Here is a 24,324-nt window from a genome sequence, read left to right on the forward strand (position 1 = left end):
TGTCCCCTGCAGCCTCCCAGGGCACTTGGCATTCCCTGCAGTATTTGTTGGAATCCAGGCTGGGAGGGGTGGGATGGTAAGACTGAGGCTCAGAGAGGTGGGGTCCCCTGGCAGGTTCCAAAAGGAGTATTGATGCAGGCTGGCTTTGGGGTGGGAAAAGGGAAGGAGAGAGAGAGAGGGAGAGAGAGAGAGAGAGAGAGAGAGAAAGAAAGAAGAAGAAGAAGAAGAAGAAGAAGAAGAAGAAGAAGAAGAAGAAGGAGAAGGAGAAGGAGGAGAAGGAGAAGGAGAAGGAGAAGGAGAAAGAGAAGGAGAGGAGAGAGATAACTAAGAAAGAAAGAAGGGATGAGGGGAGTCTGGGCAAGATCTGGGTCCCTGCTGCCCCACCCCCTGCCTCGGGGTCTAAGGCTGCCAGAGAGATTTGAGCAGGAAGCACGCAGCACCTGACCCCTGGAATGTGTCCCCTGGGGGAGAGGCTGAGGAAGCTTATAAGCCCCATGGGGGATGTTGTGGGAGGAAGCAGGCAGGAGGCAGGCCAGCCACAGAATCCAGGAATCCAGAGGTGGCCAGGTAAGCAGCCCCTGGTCCCCACCTACAAGCCTAGTGGCCTTCATCCACCTTCATCCGCTGTTTTCTGCCTCAGGATGCCGTCTCTACATCTCCTGTCCAAAGAGGTCTCTCACTAGCTCTCTCTAGTTAGAATTGCTTCTCTGATTCTCAGATCAAATTCTTAACTTCCCTGTCTCTGTGGCTCTCTCTCTGCATCTTGCCTCTGTCCCTGAGGGTTCTCCCCACTCCTCTCCCTATTCATAGATGGTGGACACCTTCTCTGTACGTTCCTCTCCACTTTCTGTCTCTTTCTCCCTCTGTTTCTGAATATCTCTCTCTGCATTCTGAGTCCCAAACAGGGCAGGGGGCTGTAGATGTTCAGTAACATCCCAGGGGGCCCAGAAGGGAAGAGAGAGAGATGAGAAGCTCTGTTCTGAAGGTCCCCAGATTCCCCTCCTCATTCCCAGGTGCTGACATGATGGTCACAGCAGGAAGTCCTTGGGGCTGGTTCCTGGGGTACCTCCTCCTTGGGGTCACAGGTATCTGAGTGTGTGTGACTGCCTGAGGGCACAGTGTGGGCTACAGTACAGGTGTGATTTAGTGTTCCTCTGCTGTGTGAAAGGACCATGTGGCCGTGTGCCCCTGTGGTGGGACACATAGGTAATTCCTCACATCATGGTGACTGTGCATGTAACAGTGTGATTGGGTGTGTAGTGTGTTATTGGGTAAATGGCTTTGGTAGCTTGTGCCTCTGAATAGCCTGCAGAGTGACAACGTTGTATGGATGTCGTGGGCACAGGGGAGGCGGAGGGTGCCATTACATGGGAGATGGCGCATCCTCCAGAGGAGTCACCCATTGCTGAGGATCTGGGCCTGCTTCCTGAGTCTCCAATCCTCAGATTCACTGGCACCCACGGCAGAGACTATGATGGTGTTTCTGTGTGAAGTGACTGTGGCTGGGTGTGACCAGGCAAGGCTAGCGGAAGGCATGGCCAGGGCATTACAAAATGTGACCAACTCCCTGAGTAGCTGGCTGTGTGTGCCCAGCCTGGGTGAGGGTCCGCTGTGCTGGGAGACTCCTGTTACAGGGCTTGGTTTGCAGAAGAGGAATGTTATGTGGGTCCTGGAGATGGGTCAGTGACTCAAATCTGGAACCCTTCTGAAAAATGGGTTGTCCTTATGAGCTGATCTCATCTCCCAGACCTCCTCCCAAGGGACCTGACCCCACCCTGTGAGCTATGACCCCACCCCTGAAGCTTGTCCATGGCTCCCCTCCCTAATCATGACTGCAAGGGTCCAGTCTCCGGAGCCTGCCTCCAGCCTAGACTGCGCGCAGGCCACACCCCAAAGAGTGATCCCTCCTTCTGCCGCTGACTCCTCCCCCAAGACCTCTGACACTGCCCCCAAACTCTGACCACACCCCTGCACTCAGACCCGGGAGCCATGATCCTGCCTTCTAAACCCGCCCCACAGCCACAGCCCCGCCCCTGAACCCCTGGCCCCACCCCGAGGCCCTGGCCACGCCCCTTCACTGGGACTCCTCTACCCCTGGAGCCTTGGGCTTTCCTCCTGGGCCGGCCCCCAGCCCTGACTCCGCCTCCAGGGTCCCTCGCCTGGAGTGGCGGCAGCCACATCATAAACGGCGAGGACTGCATCCCTCACTCGCAGCCCTGGCAGGCGGCACTGTTCAAGGAAGATGAGTTTTTCTGCTCGGGAGTCCTCGTGCATCCCCAGTGGGTGCTGTCGGCCGCGCACTGTTTACAGAAGTGAGTGCAGGATGGGGTAGGTGTGTCGCTATCTCAGGGGAGGGGGCTCAAACAGACCCAGCATCTGTGGCGACAGCTGTGCTGGCTTGTGGACCCAAGCCTGGAACCGGGGAGTCCAGGGGGAGGGCAAGGCAGGCGCGCACAATGTTGCTTTGGGAAGATTCAGAGAGCCCTGGGACTGGGTCACCCGAGGCTTGGGGCAGGTTCTGATCCCTGGTTGTTGCGGATGAGGATTTGAGGTCACGGTTAGGTGACTCCTAGCACGGTGCTTGGCAGGGAGATGGGGTGGGTCCGAGAGTGGGGACGGCCTGGGTGGGAAGGTAGTCGTCACAGAACTCAACCTGCTCCCGTGGTCCTCAGCTCCTACACCGTGGGTCTGGGTCTGCACAGTCTTGAGGCCAACCAAGAACCAGGCAGCCGAATGATGGAGGTCCTCCTCTCCATCCAGCACCCCCAGTACAACAATCCCTTCTTCGCCAACGACCTCATGCTCATAAAGTTGAAGGAATCCGTGTCTGAGTCCGACACCATTCGGAAGATCAGCATCACTTCCCAATGCCCAACACCTGGGGATTCCTGCCTTGTCTCTGGCTGGGGTCTGCTGGAGAATGGTGAGCCTGTGCCACCTCTGCCCTCTGGGAGGGGTCCCTCTCCCCACCAGAGGGGCTGACCCAGAGCTCTGTGTCCCAGGCAGGCTGCCCACGCTGCTCCAGTGCACGAACGTCTCGGTGGTGTCCGAGAAGGTCTGCAGTGAGATCTACACCTCCCTGTACCACCACAGCATGTTCTGCGCAGGTGGAGGACAGGACCGGAGGGACTCCTGCAACGTGAGAGATGGGAGGCGGACGTCGCAGGGGGGGACAGAGAAGTGGTGACGGGAGGTACGGTGAGGAGTAGAGACAGGGGGATGGGAACAAAGGGAAAGAGACTGGAAGAAACAGGAATAAGTACAAAGGAGAATACAGAGGCAAAGGAGGAGAGAAAGAAACAGAGCTGGAGGCGGAGGCACACACAGAAGAGCCCAGTGAGAACCAGACAGACTCCAGGAGGGAGGCCCGTGAGAAACAGGAGAAATCCCAAGAACCAGAGAGATGCAGAGGCTCAGAGACGGGAATAACCCATAGGGAAGACACAGGAGAGACAGATCAACCACAAGCCTGAGGGAAGCGCGGGGCCCACTCTGGGCACAGGGAGCAGGCAGGGGGTCAGGGACCTGCAAGGGACTTCCAGGGTGGGTTGCTGGTTGTTTTCTGTCTTTGTCTCTCAGTCTCATGTGGCTCCTCTCTGATCCCACATCTAGCCCCACCTTCAGTGTTTGGGATTCTGACTCTCTCCTTCTCTCCACAACAGGGTGACTCTGGGGGCCCCCTGGTCTGCAACAGGTCTCTGCAGGGCCTCGTGTCTTTGGGACAAGCCAAGTGTGGCCAGCCTGGCATGCCAAGTGTCTACACCAACCTCTGCAAGTTCACTGACTGGATACAGAAAACCATCCAGGCTATTTAGCCTTGGGGATTGGACCCACGGAACTGGCCTCCCTCACCCAGGAGCCCAGGACCTTAGTTACCATCTCCTTGTGGCCCAGAGGTCCAGAACCCAGCCCTCCTCCCTCAGCTCAGGAGTCCATTCAGAATCTTTTCCTGTCTGCAATGTCCTTATCAGCCCAGTGTTTCCTAGCCTCACGGGTATTAGGCTGGTTTCCACCCTTTGATCCCCTTCCCCGCACCCCCCGTCCTCCCCTGGAGTAAAGTGTGAGAGCAGCCAGGTTCTGTTTGAAGTGTCCTCCTTGCTTCTCTTCCCATTGAAGGATTCCAGCAAATAGCTTTTCCACCCTTAGTCTTGTTTCCCCGGCTGGCAAGCAGGAGCTTTGAACAGGAGGCCACAGGGTTCCAGGGGGAGCAGCTGCACCTGAGAGGTTAAGAGAAACCAATCCTGTGAATGTTGTCAGTGCCTGAAAATCCAAGTCAGCAAACAGTGGATTTAAGTGATTTCTCGCTTCATTTAACTATTTGGTTTTGATTACCTTTTTCCAATTTTGTCTTCTTAGCTGCATGTTAAGTTTGCTGGATGTGGTGGCACACACCTGTAATCCCATCAGCTAGGGAGATTGAGGCAGGAGGATCATGAGTTCAAAGCCAGCCTCAGCAACAGCGAGGTGCTAAGCAACTCAGTGAGAACCTATCTCTGAATAAAATACAAAATAGAGCTGGGGATGTGGGTCAGTGGTCGAGTGCCCCTGAGTTCAATCCCCAGTACAAAAAAAAAAAAAAAAAGTTGCATGATTTGTATCTACCTCAGGACCCTTGCTGGAGGCTGGTGGGAAGGCATGAGTGGAAAGATACCCAGGGACAGAAAGGGGGACCTGGGGACAGAGGGAGGACCCAAGGACAGAGGCAGAGACCTGGGGACAGAGAGGGGGACCCAGACACAGAGAGGGGGAAACCCAGGGACAGAGGCAGGGGAACCCAAGGACAGAGCGGGGGTGACCTAGGAACAGAGAGAGGGGAAGACTGAGGGACAGAGAGGGTGAGCCCAGGCCCCTAGAATATGAGGAACTGCTGTTAGACTCTTCATTGGTAAATTACGCTAGGAAGAATGTGCCTATAAAAATTTTATTCAAGATGTATTCATAAATTCATTGTACATCTATCTCCATAAGGAGATATCCAAATTTTTATGGATCTTTTAAAATATCCTCAAACATAGAAAGGAGTGAGATCACTAAAATTAAATCAACAAATTCCAACTCATCAAAGGGGATTTTTAAAGTGACCCAAAGAAAATGATAGAACAAACAAGACAAAAAAATGAATAAGGATAAAGATTATTTATCCTTCACCCCGTGGGCATCTGCAGAACGTTGTTCCCGGGGTCTGGAGGACACAGACTCTTCAAAACACTACTCCAGGGATGGCTGAAACCAAAAGGAACGACAGCAGCGAGTCTCCGTCAGTGCAGGGCAGCTGGCACTTCCTTTCCTTGCTGGGGGCAGTGTAAGATGGTACCACCACTTTGGAAAGTAGTTTGGCAAATTCTTAGAAAAATGAACATACCTCTGTCCCACGAGCACCCTACAACTCCAACTGCAGGAAAGTCTGGAGCAAAGCTAATCAGTGTTGCCTGGTTGCTGGGATGGGAGGGGCAGTATGCCTCCAAACAGATCTGGAAGAAGCGTGAGGAACCTTCTGGGTTGATTGACATTTTCTATAACTTTACAGGAGTGAAGGTTACATGGAGGCATGCATTTGTACACTGGAAATTACACACACACACACACCTGAACAGTGGATCTGGAATCTGCACAGCACACAGGCACTAGGGAAGTCCCACCCACTTCCCAGCATGCACTGGTGGTGCTGCCATGGGGGGCTGTCTTGAGAAGGTCTCCTCTGAGCTGCTGCGCTGAGAGTCAAAGGTCCCTGAAGTTTTTCTGGAACACCACAGCAAATACCAGTATACCAGGCTGGTGGGTGCCTGGCTTGAGAGCCGTGTGGTTAAAAGATGGAGCATGTAAGCCAAAACCATAGAACACCACGCAGTGGGCAGCTGGTCTGTGACAGGAACAAAGGTCACTTTCCATTTAGGACCAAATTGGGAAGGCAGCTGGGAGAGGTCAGGGCATGGGAGGGTGGGATCTGTGTTTTGCCACTGAGGTGCACCCCCAGCCCAGCTGAGAGAAATGACACCTAATGCAGTGACAGTCTTTCCCACTCAAACCTTGGCAGAGCTTTCAACTTAAAAAACTGGGGAGATCAAAGCCCCCCAGCTGATCACCTAGCCCCACACAGGTACAGCTGGGGGGGAGCGGGGAGGCTGAACTCCCACACCTGGTCACTCACCCAATAGCAACAACAGAGAGAAATGACAGCTGTGGGACACCACACCCCCAAGCCAGCCCAGCACAGGCTGCTCGGGTTCTCTTGCAGACAGCACATCGCTGACGAGTGTGGAAGAGAAACCACAGCGGGCACCTCACACACCCTGCTGTCCACAACACACCTCCTGCTGTCCACAACACACTTGCCTGGGCTTGCAGAGGGTCCCCACACCTGCAAGATCTACAGAGAAAGTGAGCCACTCAGGTCAGACACAGCACAAGGCCTCAGGGACACAGCAAGATGCTCAGCAGCTTAGTGAAACTCTGTCTCAAAACAAAATAAAATTCTAAAAAGACCTGAGATGTGACTCAATGGTAAAGTGCCCCAGGTTCAATCTCTGGTATATAAAAAAATTCATATGGATGCACAGAAGTCCTAGAATAGTCAAAGCAATCCTGGGCAAAAAAGAACAATGCTAGAGCCATCACTTAACCAGATTTCAAGACATATTAGAGTCACAGTAACAGGTAGAGGGACATGTAAAGATTTCCTGAATAGGAAGGACTCTAGTAGCTCAGGAAATAAAATGAAGTATTGATAAGTGGGATTATATCAAATTAAAAAGCTTCTGTACAACAAAAGAAGCAATCCACCGAGTGAAGACAATGGGAGAAAATATTTGCAAGCCATACATCTGACAGAGTCTAATCATAAAAGGGCAAAAAATCTGAACAGGTACTTCTCGAAAGAAGTACAAATGGCCAACAGATATATGAAAAAAAGGTTCGACATCTTTAGCCATCAGGGAAATGCAAATCAAAACGACACTGAGATTCTAAACCCCAGTCAGAGCAGCTCTTATCAGAAGAACCAGGGGCTGGGATTGTGGCTCAGGGGCAGAGCACTCGCCTAGCATGCGCGAGGACCTGGGTTCAATCCTCAGCACCACATAAAAATAAATGAATGGAATAAAGGTATTCTGTCCAACTACAACTAAAAAAAATAAAAATAAATATTAAAAAAAAAGAAGAAGAACCAAACATAACAGATGCTGGTGAGAACTGGAGAAAAGGAGCACTTAGCCACGGTTGGTGGGGATGTAAATTAGTACAGCAAAGATGGGGAAATCAGAGTGGAGGCTCCCCCCACCAAAAAAAAAAAAAAATAGAACTCCCACGTCATGCAGCCCTGTAAGTCCTGTGTAGATACCAGAGGAAGTGAAGCCAGCAGACACGAGGGGCCCACATCCCCTTGTTTATTGCTGCACTCTCCAAAGTCGCCAAGATGTGGACTCAGTCTAGGTGCCCCTGCAGCAGATGGATGGATGAAGGAAAGACACATGGTACAGTATTACTCAGCCACAGAGGAGAATGAAATCATGTTGTTTGCAAGAAGATGGATAGAACTGGAGATCGTCGTGTTAACAATGAAATAAGCCAGACACAGAAAGACGGGCATCACGTTTCCTCTCACCTGTGGGCACCAAGAAGAGAACATGACCCGAAAGTAGAAGAAAAACTAATCAGGGAAGGGAAGTGGGTGGAGGGAAGAGAGGAGAGGGCAAGAGGGGCGTTAGGTAGGGTGGTGGGCGTTAGGTGGGGTGACACATGCATGTATGGAAAGGTCACAGAGAAACCCACGAATCTGTACGATTAATTTGAGTTCATAATTATAATTTAGAAAGAAGAAAAATGAACCAGATACTGAGACTTGAAGCAAGTCTCCACAAAATTCAAAGTCATAGTATACTCAGTGTGTTGTCTGACTACAAAGTAATTAAGCTTGAGTGACTCCTCATGGGTACAAGGCTTCCTTTGGAGTGATGAAAATATTCTGAAATCCATAGTGACAATGGTGGCATAATGTCATGAATATACCAAATTTTGTTAGTGACAAATTTTATATTATGGACATTTTTACCACAATAAGAAAAAATAAGGGTATAGAATATTTGAATAATATTAACATAATCATATACTTTGAATATATAGACACCTACAACCAAACAATATGGAATACTCATTTTTAAAAATTTTTTTATAGTTGTAGATGGACAGAATGCTTTTATTTTATTTATTTATATGCAGTGCTGACGACGGAACCCAGTGCCTCACACATGCTAGGCAAGCACTCTACCACTGAGCTACTGTCGACGGTATACCTGTGTATACCCCAGGAGCCGAGTTCAGCCTCTGGCTCCCTGTTGGGGTTTACCAGATGTCCACTGGGCCATAAAGTCTGGGGTCTGGATTTTGGTTGGGGACTGGAGCCCAGAGCTGAGGCTTGGGTGTCGGGAGCTAGAACATGAGGTTCGGAATCGGGGTATCAAGTCTGAAGTCAGAGCCATGCAACCCTGAGCCTGGAGGCCAGAACTTGACGTGTGGGGTCTGGGTCTTGTAAACTGATACCTGGCAAAGACATGCTTCGAGAGACACTGTTGGCAGGTAAAAGATGGGGAAGGAACCCCAAGTTCAAACTCAAGCAGGAGACAGAGGACAGCCAGAGAGGGCAGCAGCCATCGGGAGGCTGTGTTACAGGGAAAAGGAGATCCTGGGGCAGCTGGAAGGCAGCGGCAGCCAGAGCTTAGGCTGAGGTGCTTCTCAGACCTCTGGGTGAGGGTCTTCCCCAGTCCTGGGGTGGGCTCCCAGCACTCCCACCGAGGCAGACAATCAGCAGACGTCAGAGAAGGAAAGCGACCGCGTCTGGAGGTGAGCAGAACATTCAACAAAGGTAGGGCTTCAAAGATGGTGGAGAGTGGAGCTGCTGTGTTCAGAACAGAGGACACCGAGTGTGGGAAGTGTGTCCCCAAAGAGGAGAGACAAAGGACTCTCTACCAAATGCAGGCCGCTGTTTTTGTGCACATCATGATTCACATAACCCAAGTACTGGAGGGGGCGGGGAGGTTTGAACAAATTTGACTTCTAGTTAACAAGATGTTTTCAGCAAATCTTAAACAAAGAACAAATATAACTTATAGAAATTAAACACATACTTGTAAAACTTTTTAAATCTATCAAAACACATTTGTCAAAGCTGAAGAGAATATTGAAGATGATAGAATAACTTCTTCAGAGTGCAGAGAGAGGAAGAAGACGGGTAATATAAAAGAGGTGTTAACATATTTGGAAAACAGAATGTCCTCCCTTCCCTCTGGGAGAAGAGAGGGAAGGGAGGAAAACAACTCTTAAAGTGACGATAAAACTCCTGGACCTCGTAGCTCTAGGGAGCCTAGTATATTCTGAGCAAGAAAACAATAAAGATCCTTGTCCGGACACGCAGTAAACCACAGAGGACTCCAACAAGAAGACGCTGCTGCGAGAGAAAGGACCCGTCACTCCCCAAAAAGCCCCAACTAGGAAGACAGCTGACTTCTCAGCCGCAACCAGGGAGGCCACAGGGAGGTGGCCAGGGCACCGCTGTGAGGATGTGATAAACGTCATCTGAATTTCTCCTCAATTTAAGAAAGAAAGAAAAAAAAAAACAGTGGTGTTCACAGTGAAGCAAGGTGATTGCTGGGCGTGACTCCTGGCTTGTACCTGTGAACGCTTTTCCAAGACAGACCTTGTGAGGAGACAGGGTGAAGGAAAGTTCCAAACCACACGTGCTGCACACAGCTGACACTTCTCTGAGTTCTGCAAACAGAACCTTCCAAGAAAACTATGGCCTCCAGAAGGAAAGTCAGACATTAACAGGAGAAAAACAGCTTTTTGTGTGGTTAAGTTCCTGCTTGCTGGCACGCAGGGTGCTGGCTGATCATGTGGAAGGAAGAGGAGTCCATCTGCTCGGGACTCGGCTCACCCATGGTTTCCACGACTCCATGAGTTAAGTTTTCCTTTCTTTCACTGAACCAGAAAAACTGGAAAACAATAGCTTGCATGTGTAGGGAGAGCTGATCAAAATTAATGTGATCTTGGGTGCTTGGTTGTTTGGAAGCAGGTGGGCACTAAAAAATGCATTCATTTTAGACTAAGATGAATACGGATGATAAGAAAAATCAAGGGTAACCACTGAAGAATGGATAGGGTTTAAATTCCAAAGAAACAGAATGGGGGAAATGATGTAAGAAAACACACAACACACACACACACACACACTCAGTGAACTAGAGGATAAGAAGTGTGGAAAATTCTGTTATTTGAGACCATCATGTCAAGGGAAATAAGTCAGGTACAGAAAGACAAGTAGCACGTGAGCTCACTCAGATGGAACCTAACAAGTGGTTCTTACTGAGGTTGGGAGAAGAATAATGCTCACCAAAGCCTGGGAAGACAGTGGGGGGGGGGAGGCTGGGGGAGGTTGGTCAAAGCTTGATAAGATAGGTAGGTGGGAGTAGGGAGTTCTGGTGTAGCACAGAAAGGTGGCCATGGATATTGGTGACGTGCTGTGATTTTTTTTTTTTTTTTTGGCGGTGCTGGGGATTGAACCAAGGACCTTGTGCACGCGAGGCAAGCACTCTACCAAGTAAGCAACATCCCCAGCCCCTGTAAATTTTTTGATATGCTAGAAGAAAATATTTTGAATGTTTTCATTCTAAAGAAATGATACATGTTTGAGAGGCTAGGTGTGTCTCCCTTGATTTGAGCATTACATATTGTGTTCACGCATTAAAATATCTCACCGCACCCCACCAACTACGCATGTTTTTTATGTATCCGTTAAAATTAAAATCTAAGTACAAAAAAGAGATAGCCTATATCCAACATATCATTAATCACAATAAATGCAAGTGACTGAATTCATTAGCATATTAATTCAGTTTTGTAAAGGCTGTTCATAGGAGACACACGTAGACAGCATGTAGAAAAGTTAAAAGCAAAAGAGGAAAAAAAGATTTACCAAGAAATAGTACCCATAAGAAAGGTAATATACCTTTATTAAATTGATTGACTTGGGCATTAATATTAGAACCATTATTAGACACCAAGGGGGTAGCTACAAAGTAATAAAAATTTCTTTACACTGAATTTATGATTCTATACTTGAATGTTCCTACAAAATAACCTTATCAAAATTAATATAGAAAATTGATAGGTGTGCAGAGAGAAATGAACACGTTCCCCACACAGATGTGTGAGATTTCCAACATAACTGTTGATGAGAAGAGTTTGTAGCACACAGGCCACTTTCTCCAAAACTGAAATGTCTGATGGTTAAAACTCAAAGAATAGTTTGGAACTGTCAGTGGAAGGCTGTCGTGAAGAAGGAAAATCTGGAAAATTTCGGAGGAAAAGAATATTTCAAAGGACTCAACCAGCACATGGACATAATGCCCACACATGTTGAGATTTTAAAATAATTCATGATGAAAAGAGGAAACCTAAAAACATCTTGGACCTGAAGGATAAATGGAAAGGTTGCATAATCAAAATTTGTGAGATGCCCCAGATTCATAGCTAAAAATGACTATAGTAGGAAAGAAGAACACGTGGATATTAATGAGCATTAGACAGACCACAGGGTGACCCTGGTGTAAATGGGACCCAGTGCAGAGGAGGCCCTGGAGATGAGGACGTGTTGGCTGGAGGTGGGGGCTGCCCCGGCTCTCATCTGGAGAAGAAGCTCTTGACCTGCCTGGGCTCAGGGCACTTGATCTGGGTCTGGGACCCAGGTAGGCCGAAGAGCCGGGGACCAGAGATTGCAGTACTTGCCCCCAGAGGAATGCGCCTACCAGCCCGAGGGGACAGGGAGCTGCTGATAAGCCCCAGCAAGATCAGGAAGCTGAGATGTGGAAGCAGAGGGACACCTGTGTCCTGCTGCCACTCTGGCCTCCATCTTGTCATCTGAGTTCCTGCCTGGTTCCTGAGTCTCTGCTCCCCTCTCTCTCTGGCTGAATTATCCCTTTCCCCCCTCTGTCCTTCTCTCTCTCTCTGTCCTGAGCCTGGGAGAGTCAGGGCTGCTGATCATAACAAGTGCAGGTGGTCAACCCGGGTGTGGTGGCAGCGCCTGTGGTCTCTGCACTCGGGAGGCTGAGGCAGGAGGGTGGCTGGAGCTCAGGAGCTTGAGGTCAGCCTGGGCCACATAAGGAGACCCTGACTCAAAGAATTAAAAAATGCAGGTGACAGCCTGGGACTGTGGCTGGCATCTGGAGTTAGGCAGATCTGAGGACTGAGCCCCCTGCTGTGGGGTCTCCCCTGACTCCCCATCATGTCAGAATTCTCAATTGAACTGAATTCCTGGTGGACACTCCGCTGGTGTCAGAGGTTTGGCTGATGTGAGGACATGGCACATCTGGTCCCAGAGTGAGTATTGGGTGAGTATTGGGCACTTAAGGTGAGAAACACACTCACCTGTCCCAGCCTGAAACATGGACCAAGAAACACACGGAACAAGCAGGCTTGACTTTAATGATATCTTGCGAGACCAGGTGCCTGTACCCAGACTGGTTACAAGCAGCATTTTCTCCCAGAGAGCACGAGATCTCTCCCTGGTTCCTCGCTGGCTGAGTATCATGGCGCACAATCTTCCTGGAAGGTCACCTAGATTTCACAGCCTTCGGTTGGGTTGTTTAAAGAAATACACCTTCAGTGGTCCCCAGCTCCTTGGATTCAGTGCCTTTTGGCACACACACAGTTTAGCTCAGTGTGGGGGGCTTCCTTCTGTCCTCCTGTCTGACAAGGGGCCATGAATTTTTACACTCCCGTGATACCTGCTTGTGACTTTTCCCTATGTTCTGCTGTCAACCGCCTTTCTCACATCCCAAGTCACTTTTCTTTTAAAGCTAAATACTATATTCTGAAAACAGACCACCAGTCTTTCTATTTCTCACACGAGGAGGAAAAAAAAATATTTTGCCTACATTACAGATTTTTCAGTTTTTTTATTGTTTGGTTTGCTTGGCTTTTTTGTGTTCTGATACTGGGGGTTGAACCCCGGGGTGATTAACCACTGAGCCACATCCCCAGCCCTTTTTATTATTTTTGAGACAGTGTCTCACTAAGTTGTTTAGTTCTTGCTAAATTGCTGAGGCTGGCTTTGAACTTGTGGTCCTCCTGCCTCAGCTTCCTGAGCTCAGTTAACAGCTTCAATAAAAATATTTGCGATGATTTTCTTCACTAATTAAGTCCAGTGTATAAAAGTCAAGCATGTGAATGTATAATTAATTTTAAAATAATATTTAAAATTTACAATAATAACAATTATAAATTTTCAAAATTATAATAGATTTATAATTAAAAATAAGTTTTAGACTTTAATAAGTTTTAATTTGTTTCAATCTTAAAACTATTATCATTTTAAATTATTTAAGTAGATAATTAAAGCCAAATCTACAAAATTATGAAAATTCTGTTTGGGGTATAAACAAAATATTTAAAGAAAATAATTTGGTGATTTTGAGAAGGCCTACGCTTTTGTTTTTCTAATTTTTGAACTATTTAATGATCAGAAAAAGAAATTAGCCGCTCACATTTCCTAGAGCCCCATCTGCTCTGCTGAGGCCATTTTGCTTGTGGTGGGTTCACAAAATAGACTTGAACTCAGTCACTAACTTTGCCTCCGGTGGCTCCATATCCAGCCTCCTCTGCCTGGCAAGGGCATTTATAATATCAGAATGATGATTCCTGATTCCTGTGGTGTTCTTTGCTCAGAGGAAAGGAGAGTCTGCTCATCTCCAAGGGGACAGTGATAGACTCATTAGTTGGACGTGAACGTGTCCAACCCCAGGAAGCAAGGGAAGGCCTTTCTCTCGGTGTCACGGATGCGGATGCGTAGCCCCTGTATTTACCCATTTTTTTCCATTGCTATAACAAAGTAGCTGAGGCTGGGTATCTTGTTGAGGGGGGTGGGGTGGGTGGGTTACTTAGCTCACAGATTTGGAAGCAGAAAGTCCAAAGCCAGGCAGCCCCACCTGCTCTGCTCCGGGAGAGGGCCCCCTGGAGGATGGCATGGTGGCAGGAGTTTGTGAGAGAGGGATGGCATGGGGACGCGGGTCGCTGAGTGCAGGAAGGGTTGTTTGAAAAGAACTCGGTGTCTTGGGAACTAGTGGGGGCCCTCGGGAGGCCTCGGTCCTCCTCTCTCAGCTCCACCTCTTACTGGTTCCACCTCCTAATGTGGCCAGGCTGGGACCTCCGTGCTCCCCGCACACAAACCCCTAGAGGAGGAAGCATGAGCCACAGCAGTCCAGACCTCATGGCCACCCAGAGGGCGTCTCCAAGAGTCACTTGCCATGGCGACCGCCTACAAAGCACCTCATCTGCAACCTCAAGACCCGAGCTGCAAATTCAGACTCTGACTTTGGGCTCCATATTCCCTGAGATGGCACCTTTGACCCAAGCTCCCCCGGCTCCAGACGTCCATGGACTCTGCAGCCAAGACTCCATTCCTGACTCCACGTCCAGGGCCAGCGCGACCCGGGAAAGCCCGCTACCCTTGCAGGCCACACCCAGCTGCCGCCTGTTCCTGTAAACACCACCTGAGACGGTCACATGCGCTGGTTTGCGTGTTGCTGAGGCTGTTTCCGCGCTGACACAGCAGAAATGGCTGGGTGTAGCAGGGGCTGTCTGGCCCGCAAAGCCGAACCAAGGACTGTGGGGACGTTTCCGGTAAAGGTTTGCTGACCTCTGTCTACATTCCACGGGCCTGACTCCAAACCCCAGGCCCCATGACCCAGACTTGAGTCCCTAGGTTCCAGAACACGAGCTGGACCCTCGGAAGGCAGACTCCAGACCTCAGACCCGGGCTCTCGACGCCATGCTTCTCTGTATGCCCAACTCCAGACCCTGACCCCAGGAAGGACCCCAGTCACACTTCAGGACAGGCAGAGGGACAGCAAGAGACCCCCTGAGAGAGAAAGGACAGACTCAGCCAGAGAGGGGCTGGAGGGGAGAGGCAGGGGGAGGGAGGGGTGCAGCTGGACAGAGGCCAGAGCCCTGCTGGGAGTCAGGCACAAATCAGCCGGGCATGGTGGCACATGCCTGTGATCCCAGGGGCTCAGAGGCTGAGGGAGGAGGATCACAAGTTCAAATCCAGTCTCAGCAACTTAGCGAGGCCCTGAATAACTTAACAAGACCCTGTCTCAAAACAAAAAAAAGGGGGGGGGGGCTAGGAATGTGGCTCAGTGGTTAAGCACCCCAGGGTCACTCTCTGGTGCCAAAAAAAAAAAAAAAAGACAAAATTATCTTAATTTGATATTCTCAAAATCCTTTCAAAGGAAAAGAGAGAAAACCAGGAATTTGGTGAGAAAATAAGAGGTAGCAATGAGAAGTGGACACAGGAGACAGAGCATGGTGATAGAGGTCCCGAGGAGCTGCCTGGGGCGGGCAGGGAACCCCTACTCCAGGCCCCTGATCTGACTGGAATCAGGGCATCCAGAGGGAATGAGCCTGCAAGATTGCTTCCTGCACAATGTTCCTGCCCAGCCTGGGGCAGGCGGCCCAGTACCCCAGAGGTCCCTGAGGAGGTTGAGCAGACCCAGCACAGCTCAGTGCAGGACCCAGCAGCAGAGACCCCCCAGGTGAGCAGCCAAGTATTCTCCCATCCTCAAGTTGCACGTCTGTGCGTGGCCCATGCTCTCTTTGGGTTTCCACCTCTTTCTTTCTGTCTCTCTGTATGTCTCTCTCCCTTTCTTTGACTCAGTGTATACTGAAGTTTTAAGATCACAGTCCCTGGTGCTAGACTGTCTGGGTTTCAATATCAACTCCTCCACTTGCTGGCTGTGTGACCTCAGACAAGTTGCTTAGTTTCTCTGTGTCCCTTTTTTCCTCTCTGTGCACCGGGGATAACAGTAGAGCTGTGAGGTAAGGTTGCTATTAAAATGAGTCACTGCGTGTCAAGTGCTTAGACCAGTGTTGGGCACAGAGTTGTGTCCTGAAAGTCTTACTAAAACATCTTTATTTGTGTCTCCGTGTCTTTGACATTCACTAGCCCTGACCTCCTCGTGTCTCCTTCTCCACTGTCCTCATGCTGGATCTCTGGCTCTCCCAACCCTGGTTTGTGTCTCTGTCACCATCTTCTGAATCTCTTTCTGCCAGTTCACCGTCTCTGTCTCCCCATCTCCCTGCCCGTCCTCCCTGCAGGTGTGGCTCACACTGACTTCTTCCAGGGAACACTGGACAATGAATGGGGCTTTGGGTTGTCAAAATTGATGTGGAGGGTGCTACTGGCCTCTAGAGGGCAAAGACGGGAGCTGCTGCAAAACATCCTCCAATACACAGGGCGGAATCCACAGCAAGGGTGGGGTGTGGCTCAGCAGGGTTCCATCCCCAGCGCCACACACAAAAATGTCAATAGCACTGGAGGCTGAAATACTGACCTGGGTTGTGGTGTCAGGGTCAGGGCTCAGAGCCTAGGGTGGAGAAAGTCCTCCATGGCTACTCCTGCCCAGGGAGGGTAGGGGGAAGAGGCTACAGGACCAGAATGAACACACCCCCTTGCCACCAGGTGGAAACAGGAGGATCCCAGCAGAAACCCTCTAGGTCTGGTTCCTGGGATATGTCATTCACACTGTCACAGGTATCTGAGTGGGAGAGAGAACATATGGGCCAGAGAGACACAGCTCAATGTCTCCGTGATTCAGTTTCCCCCTTTCAGAATGAGACAATGTTACAACCCCCCTGAGTGGTGATCTAAATAGACAGGTGAGATAATATATAGGCATGTCATCCCCAGAGTGCCAGACCCACGGGTGAGTTCAAAAATCCTAGCTATAATTATCCTCCCAACCAGTACTGCTAGCTAGCTGGTGCCCTCCCTGAGTGTGTGTGTGTGGCAGGGGCGGGAGGGGGTGAGGGGGGAAGTACAGTCTTGCCACTGTGTTGCTCCAGGGTGGGTGCTGCTGGATGTGGCCTTGCTGGGAGTGCAGGGGGTCCGGCAGAGTAAAAATCCTCATCCAGTGAGTACGTTCTGGTTGCTGGTTGTCCAGCTCTGTGGGTGTCCACTAGTCAGGGTGCAAGACTTGATAGCCTCTGTCCCCTGCAGGCAGGAGTCGTTGCAAAGGCTGAGGACCCTTTTGGGGAAGGGAGAGTGTGTGTGCACAAGGACACGGGCCTTTGGTCTAGTTTTGAAACTGTGACTCTGGGCGGTGTAGGGGAGGAGGTGTAGGAGAAGAGCGGTCAGACCAGGGGTCTGGGCCTTAGACTCTGCCTTGAGCCCCTCCCAGCCCAGCCCAAGCAGCAGACCCAGAGACCCCATCCGTGCTTCAGCCTCCGGATGCAGCCTGCAGTTTCCAAATGCTGACCTGCCCCGCCTTCCATTTGTGCCTGACCCTGCCCCCCCTCCCCCAGGAGGTGCGATTCCTCCGGGAGGATCCCGGATTTGGCTCTCAGGTGCTTTGTCCTGCAGCAGTCCGGCTGCAGCAAAATAACCAGGGTAACGAGCAACTTATGTACATTGATACAGCAGGAGTGGGAGCCGTTTATTGTAGGACAACAGAGGTATTTATACATTCCACACAGCTTATCCTAATTAACATAAACTCGATAGAGCAGTCAACCAATAAGGAATCTCCACACTTAATGGCTCGCAGTCAACCAATAAGGAATCTACACTTAATGGCTCGCTGGCGTTACTTTACAAACCACTCCCTCTGGCATTTTGCCAGGCGCCATCCAGACTTGTTTACAGACCCTAACATTTCTCTGGCAAAATGCCAGGCGCCATCCTGACTTGTTTACAGACTCTAACATTGTCCATTGCCAGCAAAATACTCATCTTCGGTGGCCATGAATGCACGCTGTACTCCACCCTGGCAGGCAGCCCTGTTTCTGAAAAATGACTTGCACGGCGGGGGCGTCCTAGTGCATCCACATGGGTGCTGTCCGCGGCGCACTGCTTCTGGAGGCCACTGCTGGCTGGGGCCGTGACATTTGCACCAGCTTAGCCTAAAGTTTGGGAGGGATTTCAGCAGAGCAGAGAAAGCGGCCCGGGGCGGGGCTTGAGGGACCGGGCTTGGGGGGCGGGGCTTGGCCGGAGTGAGACTTGAGCAGAAGGCTTGGCGCGGAGGGGCGGAGCCAGGGGTGGGATTCTAGAGGGGGCGGGGCTTGAGGGGCGGGGCTCGGGCTCCAGCGCTGACTGCTAGGTGGGAATGAGAAGCAGGGAGCCTGCCGAGTCCGCAGTGATGAGGGCGGGGTTAAGGGACTGTTCAGACCTGGGCTGGACCCAATTACGGAAGTGCCTAGGAAGGGGGATGACCTGAGAGAAGCAGGTGCTCAAGGAATGGGGGGAGCTGCAGTAGGAAGGGCGTTTTCTGAGCACCGCCTTTCAACCTTTCATTGGCGTCAAGGGCGGAGGCAGGTGATGAAGTCAGGGACCGGGATGGGGTCCGGACACACCTGGGCAGAGGTGTGCGTGTAGCTGGGGGCCGGGTATAGAAAGAGGTCAGAGCAACACTTACCTTGACTGCAGTTTGAGGGCACAGTCAAAAATATCACTAATCATACTTGCTGATATAAATAAACAAATCGTTGTCCTTGTTTAAAAAATAAAATAAAATAACAAAATTTAGAGATTTAAAGAAATCACTAATCAAAATTAATATTTTAATGTAATATTTTAAAGAATAAACATTAGTGCAAAAATCCACAATGAACCAATATTTAAATAGAGATAGGACCTGACAGACCTGGGGTCAGGATAAGGTTAGTAACATGGGTCAGGCAGGGTCATGTGCTGTCTTTACTTAGAATGTTCATAATTTGTTCTTCATGGATTTTTTATTAATTTTTAATTTTTAAATATTATATTTAACTATTATTTGTTTGGGTTGCTGGGTGTTTAGGCTCCCTTAAGTGTGGACCTGAAGCAAGGGCCTCGTTCACTCGCCCTAGTTGTTGGGATTTGGGGTGAACTTAGGAGTGAGGGTGGGAATGGGGCTTAGGATGGTGCTGATGGTTAAGTTTGGCATGGAAATGAGTCTGGGCATATGGCTGATGGTTGGAATGAGGCTGGGAGTGGGACAGGAGCTGAGAGTCGGTGGAGATGAGGTTGTGGTTGGAATGGGGCAGGATGTGAGTTTGGGGTTGGAGGTGAGGAGTAATTCCATGTACTGACCTGCCCTGGGGCCCCCAGCTCCTACACCATGGGACCAGCCTGCACCAGGCACCAGGCACCAGGCAGCCAGATGATCAAGGTCAACTGCTCCATTCAGCATCCAGAGTACAACAAACCTCAGGATCCAGCGACCTCATGCCCATCCAGCTGCGGGACCCAGCCACAGCCTCGGACTCCATCAGCCCCATGAGCATCGCCTCCCAGTGTCCCACCCTTGGAACCAGCTGCTTGGTCTTGGACTGGGGTTGGCTGTCCAATAGTGGTTTGAGGTGTGTCTGTCTCTGGGTCCACCTTCGTCCATGGCTGTCCCTGTCCAGCTACTGACTCTGTGTCATCCATCACAGAAAGCATTTTGCAGGGTCTGGCTGTCCCGGTGATGTCCAAGACGTCCTGCAGAGCATCCCTCCCTGAGTTACACCCTTCCTGCATGTTCTGCGCTGGTGGTCAGGACAACAAGGACTCTTGCGTTGTGACTGGAAGAGGCAGGGGTACCGTATGGGAAAGAAGAGGGTAAGAAAAATGGTGCCAAATGGCCCTCTGTGGCTCGCAGCCAGAGTGTCAGCAAGGACTGTGCATGCCCAGCAACTGCAGGAAGAGCTGGACGGGGGAAGGTGACCCGCCACCTGAGTGTGGAATGGCGAAAAGGATCAGAGAGTGAGAAACCAGAGATCCCCAAGGCCAGTGGGCATCTGAAATTGATTACCACCTTGTACTCTGTTGACCAGTGGTCCCTGCCCTGCTCTCAGCTGGCTCAGAGGCCACAGTGTGCCATACACACACACACACACACACACACACACACACACCTGAACTCTAGCCCCCGGGCCCCAGCATATTCTTCCTCAGGACAGAGAGGTCACTCCTTACCCCCACTCAAACATGAGATGCCCAGCCTCTACCTCCCCAAACTCCAGACACCCAGGAGCTCCCACTCCCCACCACCAGAGGCCTTCAGGACATGGAGCCCTGCCTCCATACCATCCCCGTGTGGCCCCAGGCAGCACCCAGACTGGGGAGAGGCATGAGGCACTGCAGGTCTGGCTTCCACATTCAAAAAGGCACTTCCAGCCAGGCAGAGTGGCTCACACCTGTAATCCCAGGGGCTCGGGAGGCTGAGGCTGGAAGATCACAAGTTCGAAGCCAGCCTCAGCAACTTAGTGAGGCCCTCAACAACTAAGTGAACCGCGTCTCAAAATAAAAAATAAAAAGGGCTGGGGATGTGGCTCAGTGGTTAAGCAGCTCTGGTTTCAATCCCCAGTGCCAAAAAAAAAAAAAAAAAAAAAAACAGAGGAAGAACATCTCCCAGATTGGGAATGGCACACACAGCCTAGGTCCCAGGACCGGTTCACCTTCTGCCGGGCGTCCTCACTCCTCAGCTCCTCATCACCCCTCTGCCTGGCTTTTCCCCTGGGCCTCCCCTCCGCTGCTCCAGCAGCCCTTGAAGCCCTGATGTGTTTCATAATGGCTGTTGTCCTTTCTCTGAACTGTTTCCCTCTTGGCTGTCCACGCCCCCATCTCCTGTTCTATGGTCCCTGAAAGACAGAGGAAGGGGAAGGACCAGAGGGTGAGAGGTTCTCTGTGCTGGGAGATGGAGATGAGGACACTGGGTTTAGTGGGTTCAGCAGGTGGCCACTGGGAGTCAGGCTTCAAGGCCATCCTTGGGTCACAAATACAAAATGCATGTGGCACTTGGTGTGTGTACGACCTGGGCTTGGTCCCAGAGTTTGTGCATCTCAGCAAACTCGGTGTCATATGAAGTCACATATGTGGCCATAGTCAGCCATGGACAACTGGACCTGCACACTTAGGTTCTGACAAGGACAGCGCTCTAAGCTGACACACTCTTGGCGGGGGTTAGGTGGCACTTCCAATAACCAGCACGGATGTTCACGTGGGAATGCAGATGGACGGTTAGGACTTGGGCACACACACACAGACCCATCCAGCCTCCAGTGTGGCAGGACATTGATGTCACCCAGGCACACGCCACACACAGGACCCGGACATGCAAGGGAAGGTCTTACTAAGGTACACAGGGACAGACGCCAAGGTGCCCTCAGGCCCCCAAGACGGGGGCAGTCATGGGTCTGTGGTACAGTGGCCACACCCAGAGGCCACCCACCTGGGTTCACACATACCAGCTCTGAGTCCTCGAGAAACTCAGTTGACTACAGTGAGCTTCCATCTCCTCCTCTGTTATGTGGGGGCTCTCAAGGGTTAAATGGGAAACTGTGTGTGTGTGTGTGTGTGTGTGTGTTTACACATCTGGATGGGTGTGATAATGCCTGCCATATCATAACTGCTTCATAGACATTAGTCGTTTTAATCAAAGGCACATCATTATTTAAGGGACATATGTATTATATTCACATTGTGGAAATCAGTATGCCAAAGTCAGACACATGCACTGAACCAGGTGAAGAGGGTCAAGGTTAATAATGATCTTCATCCACACAGCCACTTAGGCAGTGGTGACTCAGAACCACAGACCCAGGCCCCAGAGACCAGACATTCAGATAGGACCCACCAGGCCAGAGCCCAGGAACCTCCAGGGGCAGAGGTGGACACTGAAGGTGAAAGGCACACCCTAGAGACACAGGGCGCAGGGACAGGAAGCACTCATCCATCGCCAGGTCAGGCCCTCAGTCAGGTACTTGATGTCAAAGGTCACTCGTCAGATTTCCCATATGGGGGCATGGTCCATGCACATGGGTGGGATGTGCATGCACACATGTGTACACACACACACACACACACACAGAATCAAATGCACAAACACCAAAGAGGGGCTTTTCAAGATTGAAGGGTCATGACCCCCCACACTGTGCGGATGAATACATCCTCCAAGGTCAACACCACCAGTGGGGCAGGACTTGCACCTGCAGACCCAGTCCCACGTTCTTCCTGCCACCACTGGGAAGGGGCCTGGAGCCTGGTGAGGCTAGAGGGCTCATCATGCACGCAGAGCTTGAGGTCCCGGTGTGAGGGTGTCCTGCAAGGAAGGTGGGGTGCGAGCTGAGTGATGTGGGCAGAGAAACCCCCATGGGTCTCTCGCAATTCTATGTGGCTTCAGAGAAAGAACGAACGCGTGTCCTCTGGACTGTGTCCGGGATGCTGGGCCAGCACTCTTGCAAGCAGTATTGCCTCCAGAGCAATCCAGGATAACGTGCTTCTCACAGCGGGCGTGTTTATTGTTCAGTACAACAAATACAATATGCTGCTCTAGACCAGGTCTGTGTGTGCTCAGGAAAACAAGATAGGAGCTGCCCGTGGGCCACACACTCGGCAGGTTGGCCGGCAGCCCCTTCCCTGGCAGCCCCTTCCCTGAGAGACAGAGAACAGGCGGCTCCCACTGTCTGAAGGCCCTGAGTGCAAGGGCCTTTGACCAGGGGCTGGCGTGCTCTGCTAGTGTCCAAGAAACCATGGCAGGACAACTTATTTGCTTTCCCAGATCCTTCGGAGTTCCCAGTGAGAGCTGGGCACTGGGGCTGCACCTGGCCAGCTGGGGATGAGGTGGGAGGGAGACTCAGTGGGCTGCAGCCACATGCAGAGAGGGGACCAGGCTGAGCTGCCTGGGGGTGGGAGTGTAAGCCTGGACTGGCAGGCCCCAGAGTCACCCTGGGAGGGGAAGAGAGAGTGAGAGAGCCCGAAGGTGAGTTTCCGCCTGTAAGCGCCCCCCAAACCCACTCCGGAAGGCAGGCAGGAATTCTAGCAGAAGGACAGTGGGCGGAGTCCTGGCAAATGGGGAAGGACCTCAGAGTCCTGCTCCTGCACAGGGAGGCAGGGTCCAGAAGGACAGTCCCCAAAGACAAGGAAGGAGCAGACCTTCCCCTCTCCAGGGATCACCTCACAGGAGGCACTGGGGAGCCATGGAGGCTGTGAGCAGGGGCCGCATGGGGGATGCAGTAGAGGCTGAGAGGCTGAGGCCCGGAGCCTGTGAGGAAGGTGGGAGAGGGCTCCAGTGAGGACAGGACCAGGGGCCTCCACTCAGGTCGGCCCATTGCACTCCCACCCTGGCACCGAGCCCTCCCTGCACTCTGATCTCCACGCAGACACCAGAAGGAGCTGGTGACACTGAGTCAGAACCCGACTGCTCCTGCCCAGCACCAGCCACCAGTTAGCTCATCGGAAGAAAGGCAGGGCCTCCCCACAGCTGTGGCCTTTAGGATGGGCCCCTCTGCCCTCTCTGATGCCCTCTCCCTGTCCTCTGCTTCCTCTGCCAGGCATGGGACCCCTTGGCCCCCCACTCCCTCCGGCACCATGAGCCTTCATGGAGAAACATGGAAATGGCCCCTGAAGGCCAAGGCACCACATACCACCAGTGGGGCAGGGTTTCACATCCAAATCAGGTGGCCACCTGCCCCTGCCACGGTCACCCCCGGGGCCCAGAACACTGGGGAAGCTGGGGGAACACACATGTGGTGGATGAGGAGGACAGGAAGGTGGACAAGGTTCTCCTGCCGAGAAGGGAGGAGGACACGAGCTGAATGTGTTGGGGACAGTTCTCCACAAGTCTCTCGCGGTTCTGTGTCTCAGAGCACAGGCATCAACAGGGCTGGAGACGGCTGTCCAAAACATTTGGCCAGCCAGCAGTCTCGCACAGAGTCATGTCCGCCAAAGCAGCTTTGTTTGCTGTCCTGGATAAGAATCATGTGTCCCCAGAAGTACTGTGCTTCATGTCCAGGACAGTAAATACAATAGGCCCCTTGGAGCAGTTCTGTTTGGCTCTCAAGACAATAAAGATAGTATCTCCCTCAGGACAAAGTTGGGCAGGTTGGCTGGCAGCCCCTCCCTTACAGATTCTCAAGGTCAGGGTCCTCACCAGGGGGACAAACCACCATGTGCAGAGTCCTCCTGGGCAGCTCTGATGGCTCCGGGACTTGGGAGGCCCTGAGGCTCAGGGCGGTGGGCAGGTCTTAGATAGCAAACCCGCCCTCACATGCCAATCTCCAGAGCATTTAGGTCCCTTCCTCTGGGGTATATCAAGGCAAGACTAGCATCTCAGTCTTCTTTAGTACAGGTCACCTTTTGGTCCCTGTTTCCACCAACCAAACTATTAGAGCCCTTCTACCCCCAGAGCTGCAAGATGAAACGCAGACTCTCTTCTTAATCAGCTCCTACCAACAAATTCTGCCTTAAGGTCCTTTCAAGAGCACCCCACACCCCATGCTTCATGTCCCTTTCCACACCCAGATTTCTTCTGTTTCAACAAA

General features: G+C 51.3%; 1 protein-coding gene and 1 long non-coding RNA gene across 5 annotated transcripts; one reads left to right on the forward strand and one right to left on the reverse strand.

Annotated features, from left to right (window-relative positions):
* The first annotated feature begins 306 nt into the window (after window positions 1-306).
* On the forward strand, window positions 307-4,071 carry Klk4 (kallikrein related peptidase 4). Of its 3 annotated transcripts, none has more exons than XM_015496447.2 (5): window positions 307-1,085; window positions 2,150-2,312; window positions 2,673-2,923; window positions 3,003-3,139; window positions 3,663-4,071. In XM_015496447.2, the coding sequence occupies exons 1-5, from the start codon at window positions 965-967 to the stop codon at window positions 3,813-3,815; spliced, it is 825 nt and encodes a 274-aa protein (XP_015351933.1). In that variant the 5' UTR covers window positions 307-964; the 3' UTR covers window positions 3,816-4,071. The 3 variants fall into 3 exon arrangements, with proteins under 3 accessions (XP_015351933.1, XP_048646401.1, XP_048646402.1); XM_048790444.1 differs by having other exon boundaries at window positions 307-567; XM_048790445.1 differs by having other exon boundaries at window positions 307-567; window positions 3,003-3,193; window positions 3,663-3,799.
* Window positions 4,072-4,075: 4 nt separating this feature from the next.
* LOC125612562 lies at window positions 4,076-5,580 on the reverse strand. Of its 2 annotated transcripts, XR_007342975.1 has the most exons (3): window positions 5,363-5,580; window positions 4,333-5,223; window positions 4,076-4,217 (listed from the first exon to the last, which is right to left on the reverse strand). It is a non-coding gene; the product is annotated as an uncharacterized LOC125612562 (long non-coding RNA). The 2 variants fall into 2 exon arrangements; XR_007342974.1 differs by having other exon boundaries at window positions 4,333-5,580.
* Window positions 5,581-24,324: the final 18,744 nt, after the last annotated feature.

This window comes from Marmota marmota, unplaced genomic scaffold, assembly GCF_001458135.2.
Source record: "Marmota marmota marmota unplaced genomic scaffold, marMar, whole genome shotgun sequence".
NCBI classification, from domain to species: domain Eukaryota; kingdom Metazoa; phylum Chordata; class Mammalia; order Rodentia; family Sciuridae; genus Marmota; species Marmota marmota.

What these genes read in the sequence shown, in the direction of transcription:
- Klk4 (XM_015496447.2), top strand. Translation starts at nt 965, where the DNA reads ATGAGAAGCTCTGTTCTGAAGGTCCCCAGATTCCCCTCCTCATTCCCA. An exon ending in CTGGGGTCTGCTGGAGAATG is followed by an intron (nt 2,924 to 3,002) that starts GTGAGCCTGTGC and finishes TCTGTGTCCCAG; the next exon opens with GCAGGCTGCCCACGCTGCTC. An exon ending in ACCGGAGGGACTCCTGCAAC is followed by an intron (nt 3,140 to 3,662) that starts GTGAGAGATGGG and finishes TCTCCACAACAG; the next exon opens with GGTGACTCTGGGGGCCCCCT.